General features: G+C 40.8%; 2 protein-coding genes across 5 annotated transcripts; both read left to right on the top strand.

Annotated features, from left to right (window-relative positions):
* The first annotated feature begins 3,268 nt into the window (after window positions 1-3,268).
* On the top strand, window positions 3,269-13,209 carry LOC130531789 (alpha-1,3-mannosyl-glycoprotein 4-beta-N-acetylglucosaminyltransferase B-like). Of its 4 annotated transcripts, none has more exons than XM_057043942.1 (15): window positions 3,269-4,007; window positions 5,213-5,404; window positions 5,536-5,646; window positions 5,915-6,048; window positions 6,612-6,658; window positions 7,196-7,309; window positions 7,545-7,620; window positions 7,834-7,948; window positions 9,012-9,142; window positions 9,774-9,881; window positions 10,992-11,185; window positions 11,413-11,491; window positions 11,773-11,848; window positions 12,115-12,227; window positions 12,310-13,209. In XM_057043942.1, exons 1-15 carry the CDS (start codon window positions 3,914-3,916, stop codon window positions 12,325-12,327), a joined length of 1,602 nt encoding a protein of 533 aa, XP_056899922.1. In that variant the 5' UTR covers window positions 3,269-3,913; the 3' UTR covers window positions 12,328-13,209. The 4 variants fall into 4 exon arrangements, with proteins under 4 accessions (XP_056899922.1, XP_056899924.1, XP_056899923.1 ...); XM_057043944.1 differs by lacking the exon at window positions 12,310-13,209 and adding an exon at window positions 5,732-5,784 and having other exon boundaries at window positions 12,115-12,303; XM_057043943.1 differs by lacking the exon at window positions 11,773-11,848.
* Window positions 13,210-15,813: 2,604 nt separating this feature from the next.
* On the top strand, window positions 15,814-21,658 carry setd7 (SET domain containing 7, histone lysine methyltransferase). The gene is made up of 8 exons (XM_057043960.1): window positions 15,814-15,964; window positions 16,558-16,687; window positions 17,941-18,142; window positions 18,254-18,443; window positions 18,831-18,912; window positions 19,003-19,120; window positions 20,846-21,003; window positions 21,113-21,658. Exons 1-8 carry the CDS (start codon window positions 15,925-15,927, stop codon window positions 21,303-21,305), a joined length of 1,113 nt encoding a protein of 370 aa, XP_056899940.1. The 5' UTR covers window positions 15,814-15,924; the 3' UTR covers window positions 21,306-21,658.
* Window positions 21,659-22,211: the final 553 nt, after the last annotated feature.

The following is a 22,211-nucleotide window of genomic DNA, read 5'->3' as shown; positions in this document are numbered from 1 at the left end:
TAACTAGTTTGCTTGATGAGGAGAGGAAAGGAGAGGAGAGGAGAGGGAACCATGACCCAGTGGGGTGACAGAGGCCTGTCAGGTGATCATGTTTCCGGACCCCGGCAGCCTTGGCCTATAACAGCATAACTAAGATGTGACCTAACGATTAGACGACCCCCTAAGTATGATAATTTGTCTGTCTATGATAGTAACTGGAACTACTGAATTAGTAACAATAAGCTTTTTCAAAGAGGTAGGTTTCAAGTCTGATCTTAAAAGTAGCGATGGAGTCAGCCTCCCGTACCTGGACAGGGAGCTGGTTCCATAGCAGGGGGGCCTGGTAGCTAAATGCTCGGCCCCCCATTCTACTCCTGGAAACTCTGGGAACCACAAGTAGACCAGCATTCTGAGAGCGAAGCGGTCTATTGGGCTGATAAGGTATCACTAGCTCCTCCAGGTAGGATGGAGCTAGGCCTCTGAGGACCTTGTAGGTCAAAAGAAGGGTTTTAAAAATGATTCTAAATTTAACGGGCAGCCAATGAAGCGACGCCAGTACAGGAGTAATGTGATCTCTTTTGTCAATACCTGTCAGAACTCTGGCTGCAGCATTTTGGATCAACTGGAGGCTTCTTAAAGAGTTGTTTGGACACCCTGATAATAAAGAATTACAGTAGTCCAGCCTGGAAGTAACAAATGCATGGACTAACTTTTCAGCATCATGCTGCGTCAGCACATATACAGTTTTATTGGATCACCATAATTGTGATCTGATTACTTTACATAATCATAATTTTATACAACTGTAGTTCCATGCATGTTATACTCAGCCTTTGTTCTATAAAGGAGTTCAAGAATCTCACAAAACACCATACAACTCAAAGAAAAATCCTTGTTTGTGAACATTGCAATGAGCACAAACATCTATGAAGTCATGAATGTGTTTGTACTCTCCATAAGATAGTTCAGTGTGTGCTAACATTATGTGCCTAAATGTACTCATAAATAAGTACCAATAATAAAGATGATAGCATGATCTGAATGTCTTTCTAGCACAGCATCAAACCGTGGTAGGTCAGGTGGTAGACCCCTCCACAGCCACATCGCCAGTCCTGAAAGCAGCAGTGACACAGAAGTAAAGATGTGGATATTGCTTAAATATAATTCATCTTCAATCTTCAGTGACAAATTATTTGGTTGGTATTCAAACCTTTGAAGAAGAAGGTTTCCCATCAGATACGGGCAACAGCATCAAAACTGGTGTTACAGCGACCTACGAAGGAGCTGGACATAAGAAACACTCAAGTGCTCACTTTAGATGCCACGATTGGCTCTTTAACGTAGGGAGTAAGGGAGTGCCAAACGTTGAAATAGTTTTTGTTCATAATCTCAATCATAAATTAATTACAAAATATGAATAGATTGACCTATTATATCAATCTACATTCAATATCCCAAAATTATTCTGAGATTATTCAGGCTGTAATTTAAGCACTTTTGTCCTTTGCTGCGACCACCATGCCTCACCAGACAGATACTACCAGACAGGTGATGAGCAACTTCTGGGTTCACCAAACACCAAACTGACCTCCGGGCAAGACATACAACTTGTAAACGTCACCAGCTGACTACTGAGCTTACACACAGAGACAAACACATTCACAGTCACGCATAGGAAAGGTTGCTGATGCACTAGTCCTTCAAATGCGGGTTCCCATTCTCTGGGAATTCAAGGAGAGGAGAGGAGAGGAGAGGAGAGGAGAGGAGAGGAGAGGAGAGAGGAGGAGAGGAGAGGAGAGGAGAGGAGAGGAGAGGAGAGGAAAGGAAAGGAGAGGAGAGGAGAGGAGAGGAGAGGAGAGAGAGAGGAGAGGAGAGGAGAGGAGAGGAGAGGAGAGGAGAGGAGAGGAGAGGAGAGGAAGCCATGACCCAGTGGGGTGACAGAGGCCTGTCAGGTGATCATGTTTCTGGAACCCGGCAGCCTTGGCCTATGGCTGCATAAATAAGATGTGACCTAACGATTAGACGACCCCCTAAGTATGATAATTTGTCTGTCTATGATAGTTACAGGAACTACAGAATTAGTAACAATAAGCAAAGAGGTAGGTTTTAAGTCTGATCTTAAAAGTAGCGATGGAGTCAGCCTCCCGTACCTGGACAGGGAGCTGGTTCCATAGTAGGGGGGCCTGGTAGCTAAATGCTCGGCCCCCCATTCTACTCCTGGAAACTCTGGGAACCACAAGTAGACCAGCATTCTGAGAGCGAAGCGGTCTATTGGGCTGATAAGGTATCACTAGCTCCTCCGGGTAGGATGGAGCTAGGCCTCTGAGGACCTTGTAGGTCAAAAGAAGGGTTTTAAAAATGATTCTAAATTTAACAGGCAGCCAATGAAGAGATGCCATTACAGGAGTTATGTGATCTCTTTTGTCAATACCTGTCAGAACTCAGCAGCATTTTGGATCAACTGGAGGCTTCTTAAAGAGTTGTTTGGACACCCTGATAATAAAGAATTACAATAGTCCAGCCTGGAAGTAACAAATGCATGGACTAACTTTTCAGCATCATGCTGCGTCAGTAGCTTCCTGATCTTTGTGATGTTCCTAAGGTGAAAAAAAGGCACTTCTAGAGACTAATTTAATGTGTGAGTTGAAGGAGAGATTTTGATCAAAATCTACCCCTAGATTTCTCACAGAGAGACTAGATGTTAATGAGATACCATCTAGAGTGATCATGTGATCTAATCTATCCCAGAGAGGTTCAGGACCAAACACCATGACCTCAGTTTTTCCTGGGTTAAGGAGGAGAAAATTTGAAGACATCCAAGACTTTATGTCTTTAAGACAGGTCTGGAGCTTGCATATCCGGTTGATGATTTGCTATTTTTCATTGAATGGGGATGTAATGTTTAATATTACTGATAGAGCAGGACGTTTAGTTGGAAAGGCACCTGGACAGGAAGTGGGTTGAACTAAAGAAGGAAGTATCTGAACGGTATGTATGTGCAGGCTGGATGTGAATAAAAAGCAGACTCAACCCCTTAAAATGAAAAGGCAGAGATCGAATGTGGAACCTCAAGTAAGAGATGGTCTACAATACGCTACGGCTCCTCAACTTTGATATAATGCAAAATCATCCTAAACTATAATTTTAACATTTAAATCAAGCACAATTATGCTTAATCTTAAGTATGTCAGAATCTTTTGTAATGAATGAAGGTGGGTTGTGCGTACACCCCCGGGTGTCGCTGTAATCAAGCAGTTGTTAAGCGTGTTGTGTTGTTTTAAAAGGAAACCCGAATTTTGTGCAGCGAGAGCAGAGGATGATGTCGGAGATGATTTACAGCAGCCACCCCAGATGGCCACGAGCGGACGTAGAAGAGGAAGCTTTCTTGTCGAATTATTTCAAATACCACAAAACGATTTAAAAACGTTATTTTTAAATTTGGATTTCTTTTTCTTTTTTGGAAGATCTTGGATCTTTGGAAGACCCATGCTCAGGGCCTCAGCAATTCGGAGGACAAAATTATTATTATCTTTCTTTGGCCCGTTTAATTTTCGTTAAAATCCGTCAAAATCCGGGTTATTTGTTAACAAACGTGAACTGTCACTTAAGGGCTGATAATAACGATGATGCAAAGCAGCAAACAAGCAAGTTTAAAAACAAATCAACAAAAAAACAGGGGGCCAACATCCTTGTATAACTTTGACAGTTTAAACAGCGCACAGAACCAACGAGGACGCGTGTTTGTTTAGTGACGTCAATCACCGTCAGTCTGTGAAACCGGACTTCACCTGTGCTCGTACCTGAACGCATCACCTGCGCTTGTTCCCGAACGCTTCACCTGCGCTCGTACCTGCATGTCTCAACGTTTAGCTTTTAGGATATATAGGCGGAAAGGCTACACAGTAAAATATACAGATTGTCCAGAAGACATAAAATGAGGATTTCTAATCTTAAATGTGGATTGGTGCTAATTGCTTTAACGTGTTTTCCTATGGTGATTTGGATTGAACGAATTCCCAGGGATAAAGGTAACATATCGATCTAATCTCTGGAAAACTCCAGCACAGAGGAACTTGACCACCTTAAAATGCGGGTGTGCGAAACATGTTATTTCCACTGTTTCTTTAAACGCTCACTACAAACGGGCTTTACCGCTTCATGCAGTTTCCATGTTCAAAGCCGTTTTATTGCGGACCAACAGTTGGTAGAAGAGTGAGGTGTTGACAAGAAATTTGCTTGACAGACCAACATAATCCTTCCGGTCACTGTGCGTCCGTGTGTGTGTGTGTGTGTGTGTGTGTGTGTGTGTGTGTGTGTGTGTGTGTGTGTGAGAGAGAGAGAGATTGAGGGGGTGTCCTGATGTTCGCCTGAGGGCCTTGGTATACAGGTGCTTTGCATGCTCTGGTGCAATTGTTTTCTCTTTTTTATGTTTATTTTTTCTCTCTTTTTTCTTAATTCCATTTCCTGTCTAGTAGTGGTTTTCCTGTATTTCCTGTGTGAGTGAGTGAGTGAGTGAGTGAGTGAGTGAGTGAGTGAGGTCGCAACAAGTCCAATATGTTGTGACCCACTGTCGCAAAACTCTTGATTTTCATGTTGCTTGACCCACATGAATTATTTCAATCCTACTCTGTATATGGGCTACAGCTCGTTGGCTGCATATCTGATTAAATGTTTGATCTCTACTTTTATTTGCATACATATTCATTGTATTGAAGCATTTTTATAAAACTTGAACCAGAACAGCAGTTATAGGTGGTAGTCGTTCACTCTTACAAGCCCATATTATGGCCTTCATTTTCTTCTATTTACCCATGTGCATGTTTATAGTTGTCCAACGGTGCTCAACGATGTGACAGCTTTATGACATTGCAGTGACTTGAGGACTGATGCTGTCTGTAAACAAAAGACAAAGCACCAAGTGAATATAGAAGCCATTTGAGAGCACCCTTACTTAACCATACATACCAGTGTCTGTTCAGGCTGACAATATTCATGTTTTCTGCCTCGCAACTTCTATATTTTAATAAGGTAGTAAATCTAAAGTACTGCAGACAAGTGCTTCCCTGTTGTTGCTGTCTGACTGAATGGTGCACTTGTCATCATTTTAGGGTTAGGGTTAGGGTTAGCCAAACCCAAACCCAACTGTTTACAGTGTATTTAACTGTATCATTTATAAAATGAATGAGTGGGATCTAGACCGCGACACAAATTCAGAGTCTCTTGTTTGCCATAGATTCAACAGCTGTAGGTGCAGCAAGATGGACAGACTTGCAAAATCTGTATGAACATCTGCATTTGGCTAAGAAGATGGAAGCAGAGGTCAGCAGAGACCTCCGGGCTGTGCTACAACAGCTGAACAACATTTGTCAACCTGTCAACAACATCAGGGTTTTACCACAGAATGTTGCCGTCTCTGCTTCAAAGGGTAAGATGGAGCAACTGGCTCTTCACATTTCATTGACGTGTGTGTGTATCTATGAATGTAATCTAATGTGTTGGACTGAATTTTGTCCTTTGATGTAGTTATGTATTTACGTTTGCTGTGAATTTAAAAAGAGATGCAGCAGGTTCTCCAGAGGCCAAACATTCACCACTACCTGCCCCACCTCAGACAGAATTTGGACAGCCTCTCCCCAAATGTAGTCCTGGGTCAGGGAAGGCATGGTGGTGAGCGAATCAACACAAGCCCAAATACATGTGCTGATATGTAAGGTTTGCATAAATACCTTGATGCAAGCATTTCCTGGGTCAGGGAAGGCATGGAGGTGAACGAATCAACACAAGCCCAAATACATGTGCTGATATGTAAGGTTTACATAAATACCTTGATGCAAGCATTTCTTTTCAACTGAATTAATAAAATCAATGTGGGGAAACTGAAGGAACAGCTAATTGTCATTGTCCACACCTGTGTTTCTATGTGCTCCTTCCTCAGTGTTCCTGGTGATGGGCATTCCTACAGTCAAACGGGAAAAGCAGAGCTACCTGATGAATACACTCAGTTCATTACTGTTCAGCCTGACTCAGGCACATCGCCAACATCTGCTTATTATTGTCTTCGTTGCTGAGGTTACTCCCACACACACACACACACACACACACACACACACACACACACAGACACACACATAAAATAGGGCTTTCATTTACAATAGGATACGCTAGCAGAACCAGACCTAGGGGAAGCTAGCATATCATAGCATAGCAGTGACCAGGCTGAGCTATGCAGAACAGTGGTTGTGACAGAGCACCCCCTCCCTCCCCGTAGGTGCTTCATAAGCCTCAATTGATGTTGACTGGAACTATGAGTTAGCAGTTAGCCTCTAGACACATTTCCACAGTGCTACGGAGATCCGTACGAAGCTTCTCACAGTTCTGTGGAGTTTTGCCCATTTTAGATCAGGCGTCTCTCAAAGCTCCTTCAAAGTTCTGCCCAGTAAAACATGGTTGTCAGATTTTAGTTTTCTGCCTTTGAGTACACTGGAATGATCTGGGTGTGTTGACAGTTCTAAAAGGATTTGAGTTAAGTCATGTTGTCTTAATGTTAGTTTTAAATCCAACATTTAGGACCATCCATTTGCCGTGCATCACAAACTTCCTGCCTGACAGACTTTTTTTTTTTATTGACACAGACAGACTCAGAATACGTGCACAGCACAGCAGAGACCATTAAGAAGCAGTAAGTCAATACTGAGTCCTTCCCATCCCAGTTTAAAAGGTCAGTCGCACATGTTGTTCATGTTATTGGTTCCTGGTTGAGGTGTGATCAGAACAAGTGAAATAAAATGTAAAGATTAAGATAGTCTGTAAAGATGCAAGTGTTTGACGCGCATCAAGTCTGTTTGTTTAACAGCGACCTTTGCTTCTGAACGATCAGGAACTCCTCTGCGGCAAATTAGCATTTAGGCTTAATGAAGGAGAAAAGCAAGACAGGTGGCCTCCAGACATTCCTTTCTTTTTTTTATCAAGAACTAAACATCCACTCACAACAGTTTAAAGTGACCCAGGCTTCAGGTAGATGTTAAGCTTCAGTGATACTTAGGATGTAATGTAAAGACACATGTAAAGCCGCTTAAAAACGGTGAAGGAACATCGGAACACATAATTAGTCTTCATTTTATGGTTGATTTGACCCTCTTCCGCTCCCGTTCCTGTCTCCCTGTGTTCCGCTGTTTATGATGTGTACTGATGAAAATAACCAGTTCTTCCTCTGGAGTTTTCCAGATGATGTGCAGTCTGGGCTACTGGAAGTGGTCTCTCCCTCCCCTCATTACTACCCAGACTTCAGCACCATCAAAGAGAGCTTAGGAGACTCCAAGGACAGAGTCAGGTACATTTCCCACCTCTTACTGGTTACTTGAAATTCCACACGTTCATTTGGACACATGAATGCACTGGATCATTGGAAAAATTAAAACCTTTTTCAAGAATTAGTAAGAAAATATAGACAAATACTGCAAGGTAATACGAGTCCATTGATCCTCTCTGTCCCACTATAACCAGTTACTCTCATCACTTCTACCATTGCACTCACAGTTTTTGACCCAGTTTTTGTTGGTCTTCAGGTGGAGAACAAAGCAGAATCTGGACTTCAGCTACCTCATGCATTATGCTCAGGACAAAGGAAGCTATTATATTCAGGTTGCAATGAGCATGAGATGTAGTGTTGATTGAAGAGGAATGTGTGAGGAAACTAAAGGATATTAAACCAATCAAATACTGACCAAAACACAGCAAAATGCTTTCCCCCAGCAATTTGGGTCTTTACAGGACCTCATTTAAAATATCCATCGTACCATATTGGAATTAAGGGGGAAATTAAAACATTTGAAAAGTGAGTGTTTGTCTTTCCAGTTAGAAGATGATGTTATTGCAAAATCAGGGTACTACGATGAAATTAAGGCTTTCACCGCTCAGGAGGCTTCTAAAGATTGGCTCTTCCTGGAGTTCTCCCAGCTAGGATTCATAGGTGTGTATGTACCTTCCATAGAATTAATTTTTGTTTCATTAGGTACAGACATGATTTCGTAGCTGAGTTCTGGTGCACCAGTCAGTTACCAAATGTACATCACCTGGACACAATGTAGCACTCTAATGTAGCATTTGTTGGATTAACATGTAATATGTAATAAAAGGAAGGATTTCTGAGTTCACCTTGTTTTTCCCTCTGAAAACCCTAACCCTAACCCTATGTAATAGAATGGGATTTTTGATTTATTTATTCTCATTTTTCTTCATATATACTGTATTTGCTATGTTACAATCAAAATTGTTTCAAGGCGCTTTCCAGAATCCCAGGGCCTAACCCCAGACAAGCAACAGTGGCAGGAAAAAACTCCCCTTTAACAGGAAGAAACCTTGAGCAGGACCAGGCTCATGTGGGGGGACCCTCCTGCTGATGGGGGGGTGGGTAGAGAGGAGAGGAGAGGAGAGGAGAGGAGAGGAGAGGAGAGGAGAGGAGAGGAGAGGAGGGAAGATCATAGCAGACTTCTAGTCATGCAGAATTAATTATTATTTAACACACTGTACATGTGGCTACTACGGAAATGTTGCTGCTTAAATGCTTTACTTATACTATGGTTGTCCTTTTGTTCAAATTTGATCTTTTAATTTCATGGCGATTCCATTCTGTCCATTCAAACTTCATGCTGAAGAGTTGAGGGACAGCTAGAGCGAAACTTCAGTCTGCGAGAGCAATTGAATTCATTGATGTTTGAGAGTCTCTCAAAGGTGAAACCCCAGATATTTTAGTACCAACAAAATCTGACCTCCCCTCAACTCTGGGACTGTCAAACTGTCAAATGTTGGCCTTTTTCATTTTATTTACCAATCACTTATATTTCTAATGCCTCTGATGTTAGAGAGCAAATCATGAGTTTGCTTTAGATTTCTTGAAATCTTGCCAAGAATGTCCAGAATTTGAGCTTTGTGCCTTGAATGAGATGTCTGATGAAGGTGATTGCTAGTTAACAAGGGTGTATTGTTTGTTGTCAGAAACACTGTCCATAAGACACATGTGATGTGACCTGCAGGCAAAATGTTCCGGACCAGTGACCTCCATATGATCTCAGAATTCTTCCTTATGTTCCACAAAGACAAACCGGTGGACTGGCTCTTAGATCACATCCTCTGGGTGAAGACTTGCAACCCAGAAAAAGATGCAGTAAGTCGGTGGTAAAGTCCTTGGATGGTCTACACAACATTTTACATTCTATTAGCTCAAAAAACGTTTGGTACAACTGGAAAAATAGTTTTTTCATGAATATGAGACATGAATTAGACAGCTAGAGGGTAAAAAAGGCATAAGAAGAAACCAAGTTTTTTGTTTATGTATTTGTAGCTTCAGTTTCAGATTTAGATCCCTTTATTTGTCCCACACGGTGAAATTTACAGCACAAAAAGCACGCAGAATTAAAAAAAAAATAAGAATAGAAAATATATTTTAAAAGAATGAACATATATATATATATAGATATATATATAGATATATATATATATATATATTATATATATATATATATATATATTATATATATATATATATATATATATATATATATATATAATATATATATATATATATATACACATATATATATATATATACACATATATATATATACATATATATAATCCAAGATAAATGGATAATCAGCCCTTTTGTATACCTGTACATAGTACGGAGGGTGTATACAATATACATATCAGAATATATAATATTCAGTGTGCTGGCGGGTATTATTCTTGATTATCTTGGAGTTCATGTGAAAGGAGCCTTGTGTTATCTCACCTAGAAACACTGTAATGACCAGAAGGCCTTGCTAAAACGCCAGTACAAGCCCTCCCTGTTTCAGCATGTCGGCCTCCATTCCTCTCTGCTTGGGAAGATACAGCCTCTGAAGGTGAGAGCAGCCTCACCACAGCAGCAGGAGTCACGCGTGCGAATGATCCTTTTTGTAAACCTTTACTCACATTTTTGGGTGGTAGTCAATCATGAGCATGGAAAGAAGACTGTCAATCCAATGTAGCTGAGAAATGCACAGTGGGTAGGACAATCAGCAATTAATAGTCTAGAGGTCAAAACCAATAAGCCAAGAGTTTGAGGACTCAAGGTGATAAGAATGAGGGCAAAGTGTCACCACACTGGCATTGTGGTAACTGGAGAGAGTCACAGTGTTTGCATGGTTTATCAATAACTAGGGAGCAATAAAGAGGCAAAGAGAACACAAGCAAAGGTAGAAGGCATAAGGCAGGAACCACGAGAGAGAGAGAATATGGAGAGAGAGCAAACAGACGGTTGAAAAACAATGATAAAGTGTTTGAAAGATCTGTTCTGTGAGTGGTTAAAGCTTGAACAGCATGTGTTGTGTTAGTGAAACATTAATCATTTGTTTTGCCCACCTCATTGGCGTGGTTTGGAGTTAGAGAAACATCTCCAGGAATTGTAACACCTGCTACGGGAGGGGGGAATTTTAGGACCTCAAAGAGGACACAGAGAGAGAAACATCCCATAGCTTAAGGGAGTCTTGTCAACATGACGTGTTGTAGTTGTTTAGCACTGCTGTATAAGAAACAAATGATTCGATGAAGTTTAAGGAAATGTTAAAATGTAACATTGAGGAAGAGCATCAACCAATCTGAAAAACTGCTTAAACAGTATAATGGAATACTATAAATATTCTATCTCATATTGTTTTTGAATGTTATGGCCATAATTGATTAAAAAAAATAAAAAATAAACATAGGAGTCTTTCATACTAGTCAGTGCGTTGATTTACTTTAATTTTTCAATAGAATTCAAAGGCGTTTTATTACTAAAATACAGCAAAAATGTTGATGAATTTTACTGATTAAAGGAATCACAAGTCTGGATCTACACCACAAATATGTGGCTTGCAGAGTTAAATTTTGCAGAGTTAAAAAGAGATAATGTGCCAATCTTGAAACAGACATCCAAGATGTTATTCAGAAGAAGGTGATTTTAATGCTGTGCATGTGTGTCGCTCCTCCAGGATAAGGCCTTTGAGACTTCAAAACTCTATCAGGCCCATAATAACCCAGCAGCGGAGCTGAGCAGCAGCCTGACACACTACCAGCAGCACAGCCTGGAGAGGGCCTACAAAGGAGTGGACTTCTTCTGGGCATTAACGCCATCTCAGAATGACTACATACTTTTCAAATTCCTACAACCAATTCACATTTCTGGGTGTGTTGCATCATTGCAAATTAACCCAAACAATATTAAGAAATTTGGTATTCAAACTTCCTCGGCAACAAATGCCTCAAACAAACTCGGCCGAGAGCCTTCAGTGTGAAGGACCAGCAGCTCCAGACTCTCTGAGGAAACCTCATTATCACTTCAGATGGTTATGAAGTGAGAAGGTGAAGGAAACTCCATCATTGCTGACTCTCCTCATGTCTTCCATATTCCAGATATCTGTTTCGCAGTGGGAATATCGAGACCAGTACCGACAAGTTCCATAACACCACTGTGGAAGTTCTCCCCAGAAACGTGAGTAAGCGTCCTCTCTGTACTCTTTAGTTTGGTGATCATCTCAGAGCAATGTTCTGTAGATATGGAGAAGGAACCATACTGTGTGTTGTGTATTGAACTGACTTGCAAATAGCATTGTTAAACTGATTTTATTTTTGTTCAAAACACAACAGACAGGAAAATTAGAAGCTATTAGGCAGCTGCTAACATTTGAATGTTTTGGGAGGGTTTTTTTTGGTAGCTTTACAGTGAGCATTCTGAGTGAGGAAAAACCTGTCTTTGTGTTCTTATTCCTTCAGGCATCAGTGAGACAGAAATTCCTGACTAGCCTGCCTTCTGCATACAAAGAATCAGATAACGGCTTCATTATCGTCGGTAAACAAACCCATTTAGCAAACACAGCGCACTTTTACACGCAAGTGCTGGGAAAGATATGAATATGAGGCCTGAAGCTATGAAGAACTGGTACAGCAGCTGTTGGGAAACAAAAAGAAAGTCTTCAACAGCTGGAAACAGGCACCAAACTGGAAAGTGGATTTGGTCACCATTTTATTGGAGCATTAACATTCGTAAACTCAAATGACGTGACCTCTGGTTAGAGCCGTGGGTTTCAAAGGTCACTGTATCATTTTGTGCTTCAGGTGCCTTTGCCAGTGGGTTGGCTGAAGGGGCGATTGAAGACGTGCTGCAACCGATCTGTGCAATACGCCTGGTGTTCCAGTCTGATGCGGATGTCTGGGCGATCCTGAGTGAGGTCTGCTCTGCACGATGCGCGTGTCTCTTCTTTCATTTAGGCTGAACTATCCCTAGCACACAGTCCTGTTCTTGTCTCTCAGATATCCATTAAGGTTTGATGACATTGGTGGAATCCCCTTGCTGGACAGTCGCTACAGGAATGCTTTTTCTGAGCTCCGGGTCAGACAATACTGGACAATGAAACTTGATTTAATTTGAGTGTTTGTCTTCTAACTTTTGTAGGGGAATCTTTTCCCTTGGAAATTGACTGTGCCGTTGGCTAGAATGAGCTGTTAAAAGAATAATGTTTTTATGACTAAAAGCAATAAAACACTCACTTGCCAATGTATTAGGGACAAAATGTAAAAGGGTCCAGCCTCTTTTGCCTCCACACTGCCTTAATTCTTGTATGCTTTCAACAAGGGGCTGGAAACATTCTTCAGAGATTTTGGTCCATATTGAGATGATATGCACCGGCTATACATCTGTGATGCAAATCTCCCCTTTCACCACAGCAGTGTTGATACAAGGTCGGAAGGAGCCATGCTTTCATAATGTTTACATTTTTCTTCTATTGTCTAATTTTGGGGAGTCTGTGTGAATTATTTGAGGTACTGTTGCCTTCCGATCTTCTTAAACTTGTGCCTCCATTCTCCACTGCCCTCTCACATCAGCAAGGCATTTTCCTCCACGCTGGCGCTCACTGGATAGTTTCTCTTCTTTGCACCAGATTCTGTCAAGACTGAAACTCCCAGTAGATCAGCAGTTTCTGAAATACTCAGACCAGCCCGTCTGGCACCAACAACCATGTCCAGAGAGAGTTACATTTCCATTGTTGACCATGTTTCCATCTCTAAAAGCCATGTCACTGGCTGGTTAGCTATTTGTGTTAACAAGGAATCGAGCGGTTTGTGCCTAATAAAGTGTCCATGAGCTATAATACTGAGACATTTGTGTGCACAATAATGTTCCCATGTCAATAAAATAATCTGCACTTAAAATAGAGAGAGCATATTATTTTTAGTTACTTGACCAGGTTTTATCCCATCATACCACTATTAGACAGGAAAAAGACAAATATAACTTTGCTAACCTCACCAAGCTCTGAACACTGCTTGAAATCAGTGGCACCTGACTGGGAGGCACACCTCAGTGTGCGATCCACTGATCTAGAGAAGAATCATGTAACAGCTACATATTTGGATGATCTGTCTGCATTTATGCCCAAATGACTGCGTTCAGAGTTAAAGACAAAGAGAAAAACAGGAAGTGGGTTGTGTCTAGAGTCCTACAGACAGGTGAAAGGTAAAGCAACAGACCATACCCGTGTGGCTTAATTCTGTCAAATGGTCATTCGTTGGTCACCTGCTTTTACTCTATGTGGCACACACACCAATGATAATGCACAAAGCCTTTGTGATTCTGTCAGCATGCTTTACCAGGATTATAGGGAAAAGAAAAACTTAGTAGACACAAATTTGTGTCCTTTTATTTTAACAAGATTTCTTCCAAATAACATTGCAACATCCATGTTGCAACTGTAACTTGGTTAAAATTAGTTCAAAGTAGTATATATTGAAATGGTGTCTGACTTTGATTTGATTTGACATATATGACCAGTAAAATTATTAACCCAAATAAAAACAGCTACCCTTCTCATTGCAATGAAGAATGAGAGAGATCCTGATCGGGATTCTGGGAACTGATAAGCAGTCTGAAGGGTCAAAGTGCAATTTGTGCTTTATTGGGTCATTATACCATCTTAGTCCACTTCCAGTTGTCTTACCTGTGGTGTGGTTAAAGTTGGATGACATCTGGCATCTATATTTAGGTTTATAGTGATGGCCTCATAAACTTACAATAAAAGTTCAGTTGGTCACAACATAGAAGAAGCAGCAACCATGGCAACAGAAATTGACAGTAGGACACCGAGCAGAGGTTCACAGTTGGCCTTCGCACCCACCCTGATGCAGCAAAACTGGCTCGAACACATTAAAATAAGTTGTATTTGTTTCTATTAATGAAACAATTCTATTTTCTATTCTGTTCTGAGGCTAAATTGTTCAAAGCAGCTCTGTTAATGACCCAAGAACAAGGAGGCTTGATGTAAACATTAAACATTCCAGTTCCAAATATAGCATAGAACCTCTATTTATAGAAGAAACAGCAGGCTCATGTGTGCCAGGGGTTCACTGCACGACTAATTCTCGTGTCCTACAGTGACTCAATAACCCATATTTACACCTACAACAATGAGTCACACCTGGTTGATGCTCAGAGGAAAAGGTGTCAACAGCTGTCCACCGCATAGCTCCATCCACTATCAGTGGTTGCATCTTTACAAGCAGCAGGCATGAAAATGCGGTTCTGGTGTCAACATCAACATCTGCTCTGAAGCCCTCCACTGTTCTGGAAACTACTTTTTGGCTATTGAGTGGCGGGAGGCCCTGCTTTATTCTCCTCACTCTCTTTTGCTCGTGGTGTTTGTGGTCTGGGAGACATTGTAGGCAGACAGAATTCCCAATGTGCTGACCAAGGACCTGCTTCTCTGACTTCAGCTTCAGATTCAATTCCTTGACAATGTCTACTCTGGCCCAAAGGTCTGATGGCAAAAACGTCCATTACAAATGTGCGATGGCTGATCACTTCCAACCTAGTCGCATTAAAACACTGCTCGAAGTCTCTGCTGAAATGTCTTGAGGACAGATGAGTCAGCATTTGAACCTCTTTTAATCTGTCATGGGTTAAAGAGGAGATAAACTCCTGATTATTGTCAACATAAAGAGCACAAGTGAGGAATTTAGAAAAAAAAATTTCTTTCTTTCTTTCTTCTTTTTTAAATGAACACATGCGGAACATGCATTTGTGAGTCGAGCAGAAGGATCTACCCATTAACAATTTGTCAGATATTCTCACCAAAGCCAAACAGCTAATTCTGCCCTTGACTGTTGCCTTGTGAAATTTGGTAGATTGCCTGGTTTAAGACTAAATAAAAAATACATATTGGTAATTGAGCCATTTATCCAGCCAACAAACAGTATTGTAGAACCACACACAGTCACAACAGCCTTGCACCTCCTCCTCATGCTGTTCTTCCTAATCTTTTAGAGTTTGCATAAAAATTCAACAGCTATGAAAGTTCAAAAGTACCGGTAGTAAATAACTCATGTTTAACTGAATATATTCAATATATAGTGGCTAAAATCATTACAAAACATTGCATATTTCAGAGACCTTTTTTTTTTTTTTAATTTACTGTTAAAATAAAATAATTTTGATGATTGCCATGACAACCTGCAATAGAAGTAATGTTCAGGAACACTGATGCAAATGAGGAGTCTGCCTTGCAGAACTCGTCATGTTCAGTGCAGGGCCACCAAGGGCCGATAAAAAGTTCCACCACAGAAAACTATTCTTTCTATATTTCCGTCTCTAATAATGGTAAATCTAATAGTTCGAGAAAAAAATAGTCAATTCTCTTTATAGTTTATCGGAGCAACATAAATGATTTATTTGAATAACTATTTGTCATTGTTTTAAACCTCAGCCTCAGCAGACAGCTGAGATTACACAGAGAGGGTGCTGATGTGTAATGCTCAGTTACATTTTAGTAGTCATTTGCATCGTGTCCTTGTGTCAAAAAAGGCAACGTATGCGTGCGTGCGTGTGCGTGTATGACGTTCACGGGCTGACGTAGTAGTGTCTCGGCCTGCAGCATGGACAGCGAAGATGACAACACGGACGACGTCGTGGAAGGTCGAGCGTTTTAAAGCTGTTGATTATAATGTCCTGGCATCCCATAAACTAAGACTGAGCCTTTGATTTTTCTGGTGTTTGGGTTCAGTTGATCAAATGTAAAGTCGATATTTACCATATTCTTTTTTGGGACGCGACGTCCCAGACTAACAATCCTGAACGTTTTCGGTACTTATATCAACAGTTTGCATTATTTTCCCTAAATTTGTAACATTATATTGGCGTATCAATGATTTTGCCAGCCATTAAATGCTAAACATGGTCAAAGTCATTCATTTTTGTCTAAAAGTAATCATTACATTCAGCATTGTTATTGTTTGAACGGGCGCAGGTTGATGACGTTCTCTGTGTGTGCGTGTGTGTGGTTTTTTTTTTTTTTAAAAAAAAAAAAAAACCTTCGCAAAAGCTCTATCAGAAAATTTGGGGACATTATATACGTTATATCCTCCCATAACCTTTCTTCAGAACGTTTTCTTTTCCTGAAAACCTTATCATGTTTTATTGATACACAGGGGGTGCTTAAGATTATATTATTCCTTGTCCATGTTTTCTATGCACAGTCTGGCCAAAACCATGTCTTGTTCACATTTTAGGTCCATTAGATGACGACGCTCAACCTCATGGGCTGTGCACTGTAACCTACTCCTCCGGGGATCGTTTTGAAGGACACTTCACTCATGGAGAAAAGAATGGAAAGGGCAAGTTTTTCTTCATTGATGGAAGGTACTTGCATATTTGTGTATACAGCTTTATTTTCACTACCATAGTGTATTACTTTGCTTGGGTGATGGCTTGGTTTGGCTTACAATCAGGACTAATGAGCATCACTGTCTGTCTATATCATGAAATCAGATATCTAAAGCCAGCAGGTGTATTAATGCTTGAATGGGATGCAGTTATCTGTGTCTTTAGTTTTAATATCTTGTGTCTCCTTTTTGCCTAACTTTACTTCCATTGTCTCTACCTACTCTCCGTACTGAAATGTGAGGAAAAAGCATCATAGCTGGTTCTCTTCAAGTTCAGTAGCTTAGAAAATGAATTCAGTCCAACTGAGCAGCTCTAGGAGGAATTTAACCTGTGGCTGGTTGCTGTTTACCGGTACTTTGATTTATAGTGTGTAGACACCTTAACATCCATAATGTGACCAGATACATATTTTAAGCTTTCAGAAGCTGTCATACTACATTCAATATAAAAATAAGTTATTATTGGGAGAATTAACACACCCCTGTTAAAATGACATGTCAGCATTTTTACTAGTCCAACCTATAATATGAACAATTGAATGCTTTGGAACTGTATCTTATCTTCTTCTCCTGACTGGAAACTTTCAACAGTGAGAGCCCTCTGGTGCTTTGGAAACTCTTTGTGGACCATGGCTTTCGCTGTCAGATGCAGCTAATAAAAAAATACTTTCTGCCAAGCTACCCCATAAAAGATATCAGTGTTTAGAGAGTTGAGTTGTTTACAAGATACATGAGTTGTTTAGACATGTTTTTAAGACACACATGATTGCAATTATTGCGGATAAAAAGGGGTTACTTTTCTCAAAAGTAGAAAGGGTCCAACATGAGGGTTTTCTGAGGCAGATTTTTCTTTCTTCCCCTTTTTTCCCTTCTGTGAATTTTCGATAATGGTTTCTTATCTTTCATGATGTATGTGTAAAAATAAACCTTTGAAAAAATATTCCATGAAAAAGGGGTTCAAGAAGTAAAGTAAGAGCAGATTTTCATTGATGTCGGCATCGTGTCATCCTTCTTTATAGGATAACATGATGGGTTTTTTCCTGACTGCTGTTGCTGACCAGCTGATAAAGTCATAAACCAATCAAGCCATAAACTGCAAAAATCACAGGTTCAACATGTTGGAAAATTCTAATTACTAAATAACTTTATGGCTAAATATGGTAAACATTCTTCCTGTATGTCAGAAATGCTGTACAGATCAAACAGTGAATGAATTGTTCTCTCTTGCAGCACTCTGGAGGGGTACTTTGTGGAGGATGCTCTGCAGGGTCAGGGCATATATACAAATGAAGATGGTGGCATCTTATATGGGACATATGTTGATGGTGAACTCAATGGCCCTGCTCAGGAGTTTGATGGAGAGGAATGTTTGGTGTTTCGGGGTCAGTACAAAGAGAACAATCGCTGTGGAGAATGCTGGTTATTCAATCCTGTGAGTTGATTCAACATTCATACGTTCTACATGTTCACAGTTTTGACGCGTCTTGTTTCGTTTCAATAAAATGTCATTCGCGAAATAAAAGTATGTCTTGCATGTGTCTAGGATGGTGGCAGCATATTTGGGGAGGTGAATAAGGATGGAGAGATGACTGGTGAAGCTATAGCTTACATCTACCCTGACAGATGCACGGCACTCTATGGAAGCTTCGTGAATGGGGAGCTGATCACGGCTCGCCTTGCTACTGTCATCTTCAGCAAAAGCGGAAGGCCACACTTTGAAATCGTGCCCAACTGTAAGAACAAATTCCATATTCAAGAAGTTCTCCATATTAGGTTCTTTGGTGCAGCTGAACAATCTCCTGATGTTCTCTCATTTTGGGGCTTCCTGGCTGTGAAGGCACGTGCTGTCAGAGCTAAGAAGCAATTCAGATGCTTTCAGCAGTTCAGTCTATTTGACACTTGGATCCTAAATCAAAGATATGATATTGTCTATTGTATAATTCTGTGTGAATAGTTTTTCTGCTCAAGTTCTGATTTTTTTGGAGGAAGAAATGTTTGTCAGTAAATCCAGTTCAATTGTTTTTTTTATGCATTTTTCGTGTGGTTAGTGTCAAATGCTGGAACATTCCTCCACTTTTCAACATTAGGAGATGTCTTAACAGCCATCCTGTGATTTGTAGCCCCTTTGTACTCTTATGACAAGTCCACATCCACCTGCATCGCCACCCACACTCTGTTGCCTGATCCCTATGAAAGTCAGAGGTAGGCTTCATGCCCTCATTCAGAAACAGAAAGATTTTGGAGCCACTGCAGCTCTGTTTGCTGTACTGACCATGTGTCCCTTTGTTTCAGGGTGTTTGTGGCAGATTCCTTAATTAAAGGAGCAGGACAAGGCCTGTTTGCCAAGACAAATGCTGAGGCCAACACTGTAATGTCTTTTTACAATGGAGTACGCATCACACACACTGAGGTAAAATCTACACAAACAGTCTGTGGTTCTGTAAAGCTGTCCAACTCAATGTGCATTCTAGCTAACCACCCTCTGTAGGTAGTGTTTTTAGATGTTAAACCAGTTTTAATTGATCGTTTTTTTATTGAGCATAATCTTGATCTTGATGTGTTTTAACTGAAACATAGTTAAGCCAAAAAAACGTGCGGCTTATTGAGTCACACTCTGATAAATACAGTCTCATTAACAAAGATTAGATGACTTAAAAAAGGAGGACTTAAAAAAGCTTCTCTTTAGATTTTCTGGTCAAACAAAGCAAGTCATTTTTGTCTGCTTTGAATGTACTGCTCTTATCATCATCCTGCCAATCAATTGTCATTACTATGGAGGTATATTGTGCGCATAAAGACCTTCATGCTGCCACTTAACAAGACTCGGGGCGTGTCCTTGAAAACTTTGGACTAACCCAGAACATAAAAAGCCAACACATATCAAGGGTCACACAGGCTCTGAATGCCTTCATATTGTGTTTTTGGAGAATGCTGTCTGAAATCCCCTGAAAATATTTTAAAGTCAAAAGTTCCAGTGCAACATAGAATAAAATCTTAATCAAACACAGCAGTTTTCAGTTTTGATCAGGTTTGATTTGATCATGTGTCCTGATATGAAGCACTTTATATAAACGTAGTTTTCCTTGCTGTGTTTGCAAAAAGTCAACATAGCAAAATATAAAAAAAGAGCAAAGGGGTTTGGAATCTTCAGGATTGCACTAAAGGTCCCTTATATTAGTATATATTTAGCCACATATCGGGCCAACTATGATACCACATACATTCACCAGCCACTTGTAAACCTGCTCAATTGCTCATTAACAAATAGCCAGTTAGCCAATCACATGGGTGCATTTCAATACATTTAGGACAGTAGTTGTGGAAAACTTGCTGAAGTTGAAACCAGCATCAGAACGGAAAAGAAAGGGGATTTAAGTGACTTTGAAATTGGCAGTGTTGTTGGTCTGGCCTAAGTAACCCAGAACCTGCTGATCTGTTGGGATTTTCCACACACAACCATCTCTTGGCATCCCTGAGAATGGTCCAAAAACTAAAATTCCCAGTGACTTGTGTGGACGACAGTACCTTGCTGATGTGAGAGGGCAGAGGAGGCAGGCCAGACTGTGGTTACAACCGAGGAATGTAGAATACCATCCCTGAACACAGCACACCAAAACCCTTGAAGACGCTGGGCTCTAGCAGCAGGACGCCACCACCGGGTGTCACTCTTGCCACCTGAGAACAGGAAAAGAGGCTACAATTTGCACAGGCTCACCAAAATCAGACAAGTGACATCGCATGTTCTGACAAGTCTCGATTTTAGCTTTGACATTCAGATGGCAGCGTCGGAATTTGCTGGAAACGCAATGAAATCACAGCTCCATCCTGCCTTGCATCGACGGTTCAGGCTGAGTCATTGCTTGTTGCTCGTTGCCATGCTCCGGTTGCCCCCACAGTCACCACATCTCATTCCCATCATAAATGTGCAACTCTGCAGAAAACTGCATGATGCTATCAGACCAAAATCACTGAGGATGGTTTCCAGCCCCTTGTTGAAAGAATGCTCAGAGGGATTAAAGCACTTCTGGAGGCAAACAGGGGTTCAGTCTCATCCATTGTGTACCTAATAATGTGGCCAGCGAGTGTAAATAGCAGTTTGTAGTCAACGTTTGCTTTGTTTGTTCCATGTCATCAGGTGGACAGCAGAGACTGGGCACTGAATGGCAACACCATCTCTCTAGATGAGGACACCGTCATTGATGTTCCTCAGCCATTTGATGCCATTTTGAGATATTGTGCCTCTTTGGGTCATAAGGCAAACCACTCCTTCACTCCAAACTGCAGATATGACCCGTGAGTTCACCCCCTGAGAAAAACAAATCCTCAGCCAACGATGTGGCTTTACTGTGATTTTTGTATGTAAGCTTATGCAATTCAGTAAAATGGTGTGATTTTGTTACAGATTTGTTCACCCTCGTTTTGGAACTATCAAATGTATCCGGACATTGAGGCCTATGCAGAAAGATGAGGAGGTCACGGTTGCTTATGGTTATAATCATGAATCAACGGGGGGGATGGGTCCAGAGGCTCCTGACTGGTATAAGCGAGACTTGGAAGAGTTTAAGCAGAGCCAAGCAGCCGCTGCTGACTGCTAGGAACACAGCTGTCTTCACCTGTACTGGCACTTAATGGGTGACGTTTTCAACAGCTAGAATATCACTCTCAAGAAGTCGGAGTGCTTCTTATACTTCACAAAGAGTCATTTTTAATGAAAAAAGCTTTTAATACATCCAAGCTATGCAAAAAACCCTATTGTTTTTGGAGACAGGCTGTTACATGTTGGAGATTCTGTAGCCCATTTTAAAGGAGCAGAATGGCTGACATAAATGATAGAAACTACTTGTTTTTCTGCATTCATGAATTCTAAAAATGTATGATTACAAGTGAGACATTTAGCATTTGTGGGGGTGTTTTGACCAATAAATTGAAAATGAATGAGTAAAAGTGACATTTACATTGTCCAGCCTTCTTGCGTGGTCCTCATAGTGACAGGTGAGTAAGAAACATGTTGTCATGTTTGGTAACATGAAGCACAACCACATAAAGAGCTTCACATGCTGCTTAGAAATGGACACAGGTGGTGTTCTCAGCCAATCTTAGTTGCTTTGAATAGGTTAAATTGCAATACAACAGAATTTGATTTGAAGCTGACATGTTGGGTTCCGCTTCTGTAAGTTAGCATTGTTCCTTGATGTTTCATTGACATGTTTTTAATGCGCCTGGTCGGAGAAAAAAAAGACAAATGAAAGCAGTTAGATTCTATAGGTGCCAGTTTCCCAACCCTGCTCTGAAGGGTTGGTTGGCCAGACAGGTGAGCCTGTTCTAAGTATAAACCTGATGCTGCAGGTCATGTTTTATTATCACAGGAGTGGACTGCTCTCTTGAGGAAGACCATGGTATCATCAGCGAACAAGCTAAGTTTGTTTTTTGTGTTCTCTAATGGCCCAAAGCATCGATATGTTTGGCTGCTGTTTATGTCAGATAATCCAAAGAGGATAACT

The sequence above is a fragment of the Takifugu flavidus genome, chromosome 9, assembly GCF_003711565.1.
Source record: "Takifugu flavidus isolate HTHZ2018 chromosome 9, ASM371156v2, whole genome shotgun sequence".
In the NCBI taxonomy this organism is placed as follows: domain Eukaryota; kingdom Metazoa; phylum Chordata; class Actinopteri; order Tetraodontiformes; family Tetraodontidae; genus Takifugu; species Takifugu flavidus.
This window is presented reverse-complemented; position numbering and strand designations above follow the sequence as displayed.

Bases quoted from the DNA above. Each gene is read 5' to 3' on its own strand.
- LOC130531789 (XM_057043941.1), top strand. From the start codon at position 3,914: ATGAGGATTTCTAATCTTAAATGTGGATTGGTGCTAATTGCTTTAACG. The intron at 5,647-5,914 runs GTGAGCGAATCA...CTCCTTCCTCAG, and splicing joins GGGTCAGGGAAGGCATGGTG to TGTTCCTGGTGATGGGCATT. The intron at 7,310-7,544 runs GTACATTTCCCA...GTTGGTCTTCAG, and splicing joins GACTCCAAGGACAGAGTCAG to GTGGAGAACAAAGCAGAATC.
- setd7 (XM_057043960.1), top strand. From the start codon at position 15,925: ATGGACAGCGAAGATGACAACACGGACGACGTCGTGGAAG. The intron at 18,444-18,830 runs GTAAGAACAAAT...TGTGATTTGTAG, and splicing joins CTTTGAAATCGTGCCCAACT to CCCCTTTGTACTCTTATGAC. The intron at 21,004-21,112 runs GTGAGTTCACCC...ATTTTGTTACAG, and splicing joins CCAAACTGCAGATATGACCC to ATTTGTTCACCCTCGTTTTG.